General features: G+C 45.2%; 1 protein-coding gene across 2 annotated transcripts in view; it reads left to right on the top strand.

Annotated features, from left to right (window-relative positions):
- MARCHF4 (membrane associated ring-CH-type finger 4) overlaps positions 1-7665 on the top strand; it is an 81790-nt gene extending 74125 nt beyond the window's left edge. For both annotated transcript variants that reach the window (XM_027461527.3, XM_038182372.2), the window contains exon 4: positions 5840-7665. In XM_027461527.3, coding sequence (XP_027317328.1) covers positions 5840-6201 — 362 coding nt within the window. In that variant the 3' untranslated portion in view covers positions 6202-7665. The remainder of the gene's footprint in view (positions 1-5839) is intronic.
- The last annotated feature ends 4450 nt before the right edge of the window (positions 7666-12115 follow it).

The raw sequence follows: 12115 nt of genomic DNA, 5'->3' as shown, positions 1-12115 counted from the left end.
ATGATCTTGCCAAATTGGAGAAATCAACAAGATGAAATTCAATAAAGAGAAGTGCAAAGTGCTACCCTTAGGAAGGAGAAATCAAAATCCCAAACACAAGCTGGGCCAGGCAGTCACACTGCCAAAGACAGTGATGCTTTGACAAGACATCAGGTTGTTTTGTCAGGGTACTGAAAGGAAGGCAGGGTTACATTATTACTCTGCACCTTTCCTCTGGGGACTGCACCCTCTTTGGGACCTTGCTTGCAGACAAGGGGGGACAAACTGAAGAGATTCTGGAGACGATGAACAGGAATGAGGAGAGGGCAGGAAAGACTCGATTCCCAACATGGTGAACTCTGATATTCACATCTCCCATCCCAAATCCAGCCAAGTGCAGAGTCCCACTGATGCCATGACATTACTTTTAAGGATAAACGTACCTCTCCCCACTCTCTGGTTTGCCCGCTTCCCCACTGCCTGCTGAGCACAGCTCTGCAGCCTTGAGCCTTGTCCCTTGGGGCTTTAGGATTTTAGGTTGTTTAAAGAACTTGTCAGACTCAGCTGGAACAGTCCTTGACTCAACGCAGAGGGATAACAGATACTAGGTGTCCCTTTCTCAGCCCATATTTTCAGGAAAAGGTCCATCTGGTTCTTTTTTCCAGGTTTATCACCAAGAGCTACCTTGCACCATTAATGAGGGATAAAATACCAGGGATTGCACTGAAAAGTAGTATGGACTGAAAGGGCCCACTGGGAGCTTGGTGACTCATCTCCCGTGTACCACGAACTTGTGAAGTTGACAGAAGGCAGAGATTCACTGCTATTTCTAAAGCGCTTTTTGGCATGGAGCTATCTCATGGAGACTACGAGAATTTGGGGTGTGGAGGGCCAGCCTGACTTGAGCAAACACAGAGCTCAGAGCAAAAGTCAGTGCACTTTACTGTAGTGCACTAGAAACCTATAATGAGGGAACATCACTGAGCCTAAAGAGACCATCTGTGGCTGGGCATGTCCCCACAGAGCCCATCAGGGAAAAGTCACTCTCCTGACTTTGTTTTTACACCACTCCTTGTGTGGTTGGCCACTGCTGGCGGCAGGATGCTACCGTAGCCAGACCCCTTCTCTGAACTCGTACAGCCACTTTACTGCTATTAGGGGAAGATAAAAGGAGGATAAGGATGGAGCATGTAGGATGAGATAAAGGCAAAGAGATAAGTGAAGGCTGAGCTGCAGGAGCTTTGGAAACAAAGGTGGGGGAACTTGAAATTGCCACAAAAGATGAAAGAATGCAGGGAAAGGGAGTGAAGGGTTAGTGTGTGCAGTGATGTCAGCAGAGGGAAAGCCCGGCAATGAAAGCCTTGTCTCCCAGGAGGATTGGTTTGCCTTGGCCTGAGCCATCGCTGCCGTGGATGCAAATATTAAGCTTTGATCACAGCTGCCATAATCTTCCCCTGACACCCAGCAATGAAAGGGACTGAAACAGGCAAAAACAAGGCAGCTCTCTGGCTGAGGTGAAACCGCATTGTGTAAGGAAACCAAAGGGCAGAAGAGCTGCTGATGGTGGAAACGAGGTTTCCACCTTTTCACAAAGCAGGGCAGGGGCTTTATGAGAAGCAGGACAGAGTAACTGGCTAGAAGGGGCTGTGATTTTTGTTCCTGTAGATGAGTGACAGCGCAAGGGTAAAGTACGACACTGTCTGCAGAAACCTTCTCTTCATGGTTTCTCAGTGGCAAACAGGAGAAACAGTTTCTGCCCCAAGAACTTACCTGTCTCCTTCAAGAAAATGCACAGCGAGCATTGAAATGAGGGGAAGGTTAATTAGAAGCTGAAAGTCCTGGAGAAAAGATTGCTTGGTGGCAGAGGCTGACAATGTGCACAGGGTGACTGCTTGTCATTTCTGGGAAGCTGCTGCTCCAAAGCTCTTTTAAATTGAAGACTCACAGCCACCCAGGTTAATCTCATGGGATGGTTGTACCTCAGCTGATTCCCCCTTGCCTATCCGGAGGCACTTACCCAGGTCTCTTCACATCTATTTTATGCCCGTGCTCTGCCAGCAGCCCCTCTGGCTACTCTCTTGACCAGTCTTGGGCAGGTATTGCAAGGTTCAGAGAAACCCTACCATGATCAGCCTTGTCTCTGGGCCATGGTACTCACCGTGGTCACACTTCTCAAATCTTGCATGTTAAGCATGCAGAAGCTCAGGGTTAGCTGTGGCGATCAGTAGAACATGGGAATTGAACTGCTTTCACCAGCGCTAGCTTTGTTGCAGACTGCAACTTGATCATCTGGGAAAAAAAAAAAAATGCGGAGACACCAGTCAGATCTGGGCATGAGAAAATGGGAATGAGAACAGCACATCTTCAGTGCCCATGTTCTCTAGGACCTTCATTCCACCACCACCACAAAAAAGGATTTCATACACCAGGCAACAATCTGGACCAACATGGATTTGTGTGAAACTCACAGAGATTTTCCCTCTGAAGAGGCCGTCTTTCACATAGGATGCGTTGAGAACAGATTTCGTGGAGCAGAAAAGGGAAAGATAAACTTGGGAGGAGTGGGAAAGGATTAGGACGCTACTGGCAATGCATCTAAAATTCTCACGTAGACATTTCTGAGTTCATAGAATTATAGAATTGTTGGGTTGGAAAGGACCTTAAAGATCATCCAATTCCAGTCCCATGCCATGGGCAGGGACACCTCCCCAGCTTTCCTGTAGGTCCCCTTTAGGTACAGGATTAGGAGTGGGATGGACTGAGGTTTCCCTCCTCCATTAATAATAGTTTAAAGCCCTAGTTGAAAGAAGGGAAGTTCAAAAAGGAAGAAGTTCACACCAACCTGCTACTTTCCCTGCTTATAGAGGATTTGGCTTACAGAAAAATTGCTTCTAGCTGGTTGCTTCCAGTTGCATACAGTTCTTCCTGAAGGATTTTCCACTTACGTCTGGCCTTAAATTGAAAAGATTCAGCTCTGTTAACCAGACTGAACCTTGAGGGAGGGGTGTTTCTGGAAGGGGGTACACGCAGCTGAACATAGGAATTCCAATCCTAATTTAACTCAGGCAGACAAAATTTGTTTCAATGGGAGCATTAAGCTTCCTGCAGGTTGTTATAAACTGATGGACTCTTGCTTAATCTTAGCATTCACTGTTGCAAATGAATCACTGTTACTTCCACCTCCCTGCCCACCCCTCTGCTTGGTTCCTTTATAATTTTACAGCTTCCTGAGCCTGACACTGGGAAATCGATAAGTAATTTAGAGCCCCGTAAATACAGAGGGAAACAAGTTATTTTGTACTTTTATAAATATTTTGAAACCAAAATTATCTAAGAAAACAGGTGCTCAGTTGACTCAGCAACCCATCCATCAGCATCACACAGTTAATTGCATAAGATCATAAACATTTATAATTAGAAGGCAAACAAACAAGAATTTTATAAACAGCCCTCTTGAATCAGGCTGTGCATTAAATATTTGTGATAAGGTAATTAAGAATAGATTTACAATCCTGGCTCAGTGCTTAATACTTCGGAGAATGGATTTGATTCTATGGAGGATGTTCTACAGCCAAGGAGAAAATATTTGATTTTGGTTCTTTTATCCAAGGCTTAAAGAGGTCTCAAAGAAACATTGGCTCTGTCATTGATCAGACTGGAATTTCATTCATTACAGATCAGACAGCTCATTTAAATATGTGTCTAATGTCCCTTGCCTTGGGCCAATCCACTTTAGGCCTGCTTCAAAGCTGTCTCCTTGGCTGGATCTGTAGGCTTTCCCTAAGTCCCGCTTTTTATGGTCGTGCTTTGATCAGATGTCAGAATTCCCAACCACCTTCCAAAGCAGGGAAGAAAAAAACAAATTTTTCTGTGATGGCATCACGCTATTTGGCTATGAAAAACTGACATCACTGCAGGACTACACCTGTGTAACTTCAGTGGTCTATGGGAACCAGAATAGAGATCTCTCTTGTACTATAAGTCTGAGTACCCACCTATATTTGCTGTCCCAGAATAGCCAGGCTTGAATACTTCAACTCATGGAATTTCTTCAGCAGCCAGTAAGGAGACTCAGCACCATATTAAGATGAATGTGAGAGTCTCCCTGAAGCTAAGCTGTGATCAAGCCAGCAAGGTTTCTAATTATGCTTAGAATCAGAAAGGCTGGAAACTTAGATTGTAGTGAACCTGGAACTTACATTCAGTAAAATCAAATGTAGAAACCAGGTGGCTGAGAAACTAGGTGGCTGCACTCCATCAGTGAGTAAAGGGGAGGTCCGCCCTAAGTGAAGGATGACCTTCAGATTTTTTTTTATTATTATTCTTTTATACAGAACAGGTTTACTCTGGTAGTCAGCTGTCATCAGAAACTAGAACAGTCTGGAAAAGCTGGGTGAAGGATAAAGCCCTAGCATCTGATTCATCAGAAATAGCAGCAAACCTCTTTATTCTGTGGTGACCATCATCACCCCTCGCTGGTCAAGGCAACCTCCTTATTTTCACATTTGTATTTATGCTCCTGGAACAAGTAGGCAAGAGAGTTGCTCTTCCTGGAAATGTTTCTAATAATCCTGATGCTGACCAAGAATGGTGAAGCCATCGCTATTAAGAAATATTAAATTATTTGTATGCTAACTCAACAAGTACATGCCCTATCTGCTGCTCTGGCTTCAGATACATGGGACTCAAAGACACTTTCCTAACAGACAGACCGCTGCAAAACCAGGACACCCAGACCCTCTCATTCTGCATAAATCCCATTCTCCGTTAAAGCTTATTAATTATATTGCAGTGTGTCAGCTAAGCCAGTCTATATGAGAAGTTGCAGCTTCGCTCAGCCTCAGTGGGTAAGAACAACGCAGGTGCTGCTGTTCCCATTGCATTCAAAGGGCCAAAGCCTGGTAGCTTGAAAATAACAAAGCTTAATAGTCGAATAACATCATCTTCAAAACAGCTTCGACCATTATCTAATCCTCCCAGCCCTCTTTCAAGTGTGGGGAGGATGACAGCGAGCTCTGGGAGGTGAGCTAACTGCGAGGTGGAAGGGCCTGAGCTGCTCGTTCTCTTCCAAATGTGAAGACCACGAGAAGGCAAGCGTCCCAAAGCCTGGCTGCCACCCCAGCGCTATCAGCTCTGCCGTATGCAGACGGGTGATGGGACAGACGCACCCTCTGCATACTCAGAGCAGACACTCTGTGAGCTCATCCACACTTTCTTCCAAGCCTGCTGTTTTCTCCCCTTGGAAGCAGTAACGTCCGATGAGGTACCTGGTTTGCCAACCAGCAAATGCTTGCACAGGATGACAAACCACTTACAGGTACAGCCTGCCTCGTGTTGTCTTGCATTGCCGTCTCTGGCCCCCATCTGCGTGTCTGCTCCACCGCTGCGTGTGTGTGGGGAGATGTGGTCTGTGCCCGCTCGTGACGTTGGTGCAGCAGACGTCACCGGCACGTCAGCTCCAGCTACACCCCCTCCAAGCACACGCCGCTAGCTCGGTGAATCATGCCTATGCAGCGTGCAAAAGTAGCCCAGCGATAGATAAACCTCGGGCGTTTATTGGTAAACAGACACTGTTTTTGCTGTAGGAGCATAACTCACTCTGCTGCATTTAAGACCTGTTTATTGATTGCTGAAATAAAGCTGTAATCCTTTTAATTCAGGGGAAAAGGGATCCAGCCGAGCAGGAGCACCGGTGCTCTGCCAGTCAGTAATTAAAAACATGATTTATCACTGAATATACACCGGCGGAGGGAGAACTGAGCTAACCAGCTAGCTAGAGGGCACGATGCTGGGGTAGGCTTATGGTTCTTTCTAAAGTTTTGTTCTGTTTTATGTTTATTTCTTTCCCCCTTCCCTCCAGGTCTAATAATACATGAAGGGCCCTCGGTTTACCGGATTTTTAAACGGTGGCAGGCGGTCAATCAGCAGTGGAAAGTGCTGAACTATGACAAAACAAAGGACATGGAGGAGCAAAAAACAGGGACCAGGACAAATCAGCGCCCCTCCTCCCAAACCACCCACTCGTCCTCCACTGGTGGTACAGCCACTAACTCCGCTCCAGCCGACAGCGGGGCCCGGGCTGCCGGCCAAGCCACAGGCACCCTCTCTGACCACCACTGTGCTTACACCATCCTGCATATACTCAGCCACCTGAGGCCTCACGAACAGAGGAGTCAGTCTAGTAGTAACAGAGAGCTCGTCATGAGGGTCACGACGGTCTGAGCCGAGGAATTCAGGAGGCCTTAACACGGAGCGGAGGAGACAAAGAACTCATAACGCAGAGGAGCATGGTGTGCCTTTTTCTTTCTCTTCCCTTTTTTTTTTTTTTTTTTTTTTTTGTTTTCTTCTTCTGTTCCTTCTTTTCTTTTTCGGTAACTGCACAAGATATAAGAGGCGGCACCTGGCCAGCTGAGGAAAAAGCAGGTGGAGGGAAAGCTGCACACTCATGCTAAAGAGGTTAATGTTTTCCAGCCAGTTTAAAAAAAAAAATACAAAAAAACGAAACAAAACAGAAAAAAAAACACAAATCAAAAAAAAAAAAAGAAAAAAAAAAAGAAAACAACAACAAAACAAGTGCAATACAGACTAAAAACTGAGTAGGCAGAGTTCTGGGGAAGCAGAGGAACAGACGGTTTAGCATGTCTTACAAACCCTATTACCTGGAATAGGTAACGCTCTGTACACACACCCCATGCACACACACACGCACACACACGCACACGTGTGAGATTTACAAAAACAAGGAAGGGAATGAAATATTTGGAGTAGTTTTTTTTTCCAGACTGTGATTAACCAGGGCTATGAGTCGTTTTGTTCATGAGTCACTATGGAACCTTGTTTGATTTACCATAGGATTTCTGAAGTGAAATGGCTGGGAACGTTTCAGTAGTGATTTACAGATTGAATCATGTCGCCAAGAAAATGTGACAAAACCCAGGTGTGCCCAAATTTCACCAAAACAAAAATCCTGATTTTTCGTAACGTTCCTGACAAAGGGTTTGTGAGGGTGGAGTTGGGAGGGGGGGAGGGCGTTCCATGACCTTTATTCGACGTATAGGCATTTCTGGCAAATTTTGTACAAACTCTCCACAGGTGTTTCAAGCACAAGTACTAGTGTGATTTATGCCTTCATTACCCCAAATCCAGCATCCAAATCGTCCCACTGACACACATCATTTTCCATGCAGACATCCCAGGTTAATTTCCTTCCATTTCACTCCAGTCACAAGAAGCTGACCCACCTCCGGGGGGTTCCTACTACTTTGCTGATTCAGACACTCATACATCCGAGATGTACATTTTTTTTCCAGTGTCTTTATCCCTGCTGCTCAATTTGTAACAATCTCACTCAGTCATGTAGGCTGAGCCTTTCACATCCAGTTTGTTTATTACAGAGTCTATTCCGTTCAATCATTCAACAGAGAGTTAGTCTGAAGAGGGAGCACAGTTGCTGATTGAATATATAACACTTCTAATAAGTCTCCTTCTCTGGGATATATCCACGAAGGTACTGGTTGCTCTTCAGGAACATTCTCTTTCAATGCACAATGGCTGAATCATTTGTGGATATTAAAGGGACACTGTCAAGTACTTTTTAAATAGTTTTTAGGGTTTGGGCTTTTTTTACTCTCCGTTGTTTGTAATATTCTCTTACAATCTTGAAAATAAAATTTCTTTCCCTACTGATATTGTTTTTTTCCATTTGGGCATGTAGCGTTCTCTCTACTCACCCCATTCCTTTCACCATCCCTGTCCTCTCCACCTTTCATCTGCAACAGGAAGAAATCCATGTTACCGATTTCCTGCTCACTGTCCTCACTCCATGGAGGGTAACTCCCAGCTCTGCGGGGTTGAGCCGTTTTGCCGCAAATCAAGTGTAAGAGTAGGTAAACCTAAAAATACAGAGATCAGCTAATTGAGGAGCAACAGCTCAGCAGTCCCAAAATAATGAGCCTGCAGCAATCGAGCCTGAATCCAGCCCTCCCCAAAATCACTCTAAGGACTTCAGCCAAGCTGAAGCACTGAGCAACATTGCACAATGGCTGTGTCTGACTGCCCTTCGTCGTTGTACCAGCACCTCTCACAGCTTTTACTGGAGCCATGGCAAACGCAAGTCACCGGCTCCTTCGGCAGCTAGGCTGTCATGGGCCAGGTGTTTTTGGACTGGGGAAGGTCTCAAACTTTTAACCTCCAGGTTTGAACGTACCAGCCATTCTGCAATGTTGAAGGTGGAGGTTAATGTCTTAAGGCAGGTCATTTTTTTTTCATCTAGATTACTTGACAGTGTCCCTTTGAATATCAGAATGCAACAGAACAGGTACTTCTCTGGCAGAGAGTGTGGGAGGTGAAACACCAGCCGAGAAAGCTGACTTACTGAGGACCAATGTGAACAGCATGGTTTCTGAGGCCACTGTACCTTTATCTGACCAACCTTATTTATTATCTACCAAAGAGTGCTTTTGGCGGTGAGGTGAGGGAAGAGATGTTGGTGGGAGGAGGGAGAGGGAAGGGGCAATTCTGATCATCTGTAAAAGCAGCTACCCCTAGACTGAAAGTGTTGCAGTGAATGGTCTCTGGAAGAACCGCTTCTGATCCACAGTAGAGAGAGAAACCTGGTCAAAGGAAGCAAACTTAACAGCCTCTCGCCCCCATGCCTGTCCTGGAAACTGTGCTCATTCCCAGAGACAGGTAATTGCGGTGGTTTTGGGAAGGGGGAGGCAGACACCAACGAAGAGAAGGCTGTCAGACATAATGTTGTTTCCCTCCCTGTCCTCCACTTGTTTAATATGGAGAAGTCAAATTCCTTTAATTTGGCAAAAGGCTAAAAGTTTTTAAAGTCAGAAGCACAACTGCCGTAAAGGAGTGGTGTGACCTAGTGGTCTGATCACACAGGACTCTGCGTACTCTCGCTCCAGCTCTGCCACCGACTCTGTAGCCTTGGGCTGTTTGGCTCAGTCCCCCACCCACACAAAAGGGGGAATAACAATACGTACCTACCTCACAGGGGTGTTGTGAGAATCCACGTTTCGTAAAGCCTGCTGACGTGCTAGGTAGTCCCGAGGCGCGTGGTTGGGGGTGAGCAGCACTGCCCTTTTGCTGGTTACAGCCTGAATCGCTCAGCAGGAGTCCCACGGGCCCTCTCCTGCTTGGAGATCCTCCTTGATCCGAAGCAGAGGGTGTCGTCCGAGTGCCCTCTCCTCCATTGCATGACATTTTAAGCAGCTGTGAGGTGCAGGGTAGTGACCAACATGAAGTCCTACTTGACCAGGGATTTGCTACAACGTTTTCTATATCTGTGGGGTTTGTTGGTTTGGTTTTTCCATATATTGTGCTTAGAAATAAACTTTCCACTTAGGGCTGGCGGTTCGGGGTCTCTTCTGTTGCATGGCAATGTATACAAGTCTTATTGTCTGTCTTACTGTGCAAATGATCCCGCAGCCCAATTTCAAAGATGGGTATGGTCTGAGCCTTTTCATAGCGGCAGAAGACTCAAAAGCCTGTCTAGATTGTTTAATATTTAAACACCACTATGAACTTGTCAATTGTATGTGTTCTGTGCAATACGAAGCATGTCATTACCTGGCTTGATGGGCAGAGGGGCTAAAGGAAGGTCAAAACTTGTTCAAAGAGCTTCATACACATGCCAGCTTGGAGCCGAAGGGCTGCCACCAGCAAAGCAAACTCGGTGAAGCCATTGCAAACTGTTTTCAGGACAGTTTATTCCAGAACAAGGTCATTCCGAGTTTATGAACTTCTAGGCTGCCGGCCTGAGAGAACAAGTGCAAATTTAGCGTGGGGTTTGGGCTTTGGGATTTTCTTTTTTTACAACTCCCCAAAGAACTGATGGCAGAAATACTGAGGAGGATCTCTTCCTTCCATAGCACAGTTCTCTTGACTCCTACCACTTCCTTTTGCCATTCCCTTTGTGCTACTATGCAGGACTCTAAAAGATGCAAATAGAGATAGTACACTCCTGAGACATGCAAAATACATTGTGTATCAGAGGATTCTAGCAGACAGAAGAGATGAGGTGGGCCCATGTTGTAGGTCTCTATTCTTCCCCCACGTCTTTCCTCCAGTCTTGTCTGCCGGGTTCCTAAAGAAATTTTATCTGTATTTTGTTACAGAGCAGCCACATCAGCTTCCACCCACAAACAAAGCTGAGTTTGGCAGCTGTTTCTCCCACTGGAGAAAAATTCCAGGTCCTATCACTGTGGAGACCCCTCAGTTCTTGGGCTTTGTGGTGCTCCAGCACCACTTGGGGTGGAGGACTATGTTCAGCCATCATCAGAAGTTGTGTGTGTGTGGTCCTGCTCATTCTTGTGATTTCTGCTAGTCTCCTGATTTTACATCTATTTTGACAGGTCTTTCTGGTAATGCTCTTCTAGTTATGCTCTTCTGAGATGTTCTGCTCTATGTCAGTTCTCACCGCTGTTATCACCTATTACATCAGCGCTGGCCTCCAGCTTCCACAGCTTTCCCATTCTTGCCATGCCCTTTCTTGCTAGATATCCGATACCAAGTCCTGACCCTCTTCCTCTGTGCCTGCAATGGCTCAAGCATATGCACCAAGGGTGATCAGAAAACATTGGGACCATTAAGATTCTGTATCAACAGTCAGGTTCAATAAAAGTCACTCAGTCCTCTTTGATATGTATTTACTTTGCCAATCTTGGTGCTTGCTGTTAATTGGCTGCCACAGAAGACCATAATACCAGCAAAATCCATACACCCAGCTAACTCTTGGCTTCTTATTTCAAATATTGGAAGTGATGGGCTGTTTTTCAAGTAAATCAGGTGTGTTCCCTGTTGTGGTTCCCTGAACAAGGTGCTGTAGAAGTTAATGTCGGACCAGACCATGATGGATGACCATCCAAGAACAAGTCAGCAGCAGAGCTTTGACTAAATGGATGTGTCGGCTGCCCGCTGCATTTTCAATTGTGGAGACAATGAAAATACTGGTCATGTTTGCCAGTCCCCTAACACTGCTCAAAGCACTTGTATCCGGCAGCAGTAAAACATCAGAGCCAACACCTGTACATGGAAAAAATCCTGAAGACTTTCCAGCTCTGAAGGCTACCCTACTCACATCTGGTAGGCAGTCATTCAAACTTCTTTTCTTTGTTTTCCTCAAGAGAAAAACGTTCACTTTGACTAAACAAAGCACTGCTACTCTTCAGTAAAGGAGTAGGCTGCAGCATTTGCATTTCCAACCTGAGGATCATCCACCAGGACTCCTATACATCTCGTTGTGAGAATGCAAAGCCAGAAAACCTATTCCTTTCCCTTACTATTATCTATCAGTTAAGGAGGGAAAATTCCTGCAGTAATTGACTCAATAGCAGTACAATTGCCTTAGTGGCAGGGTATCCTAACCTTCTCTTTGCTCTTCACCTAACTTATAACTCCTCATTCTTGAGCCAGCAGACTCCTCACTCTCTCTGTTTCCCTAAACTCCAGCTCTGGAGATCCCCAGTCAGACACAGGCACTGGGTTCCTTACAGACTTGCTTTAAAGTCTTGCTTCATCCTTCATGCATTCAGACAAGCAAATTAATTTCATTGATAGACAATGACAAATTTGATTCCCGAGAGGAGAAATCAGCGTAGGAACTTATTGCGTTGACCTTCACCTCCCCTTCCACATTGAGGGAGATACAGTGAAAATATCAATTGGCTTTCATATGACAGCAATGAGCTGATAGCTCTAGGAACGTTTCCCTCAATAATACAAGTCTGACATGCTGCCGTTACTGAAGGCAGTCTTTGATCTCACATCTATCACGTAGGATACAAGGAGAACAGAATCTGACACTTCTGCGCTGTTTACACAAACATCAAAAACTAGCTTAGTTCATTATTCAAATTACCTCCAGGTCAGTGGGTGAATTTCTCCTTTGATGAAAGAAGGATGTTTTCTCTTCCAGAGATGGAATTGCAAGTTAAAATATATGTACACATATACATATATATTTATAAAAGTTATGCTGCAAACAGAAAGAAAAGAAAGAGGAAAACAAATAAACCTGAAAGAATACTTAACTGTATTGAAAAAGTCTTGACAGGAGCTAGGGAGTTACTGTCTGGAAAGTACTACGTATGACTTGACTTCAGGCAAAGAGAATACAGAAGAGTGA

This window comes from Anas platyrhynchos, chromosome 7 (genome assembly GCF_047663525.1).
Source record: "Anas platyrhynchos isolate ZD024472 breed Pekin duck chromosome 7, IASCAAS_PekinDuck_T2T, whole genome shotgun sequence".
Classification (NCBI taxonomy): Eukaryota; Metazoa; Chordata; class Aves; order Anseriformes; family Anatidae; genus Anas; species Anas platyrhynchos.
The sequence above is the reverse complement of the archived record's forward strand: the minus strand, read 5'-3'. Positions and strand labels throughout refer to the sequence as shown.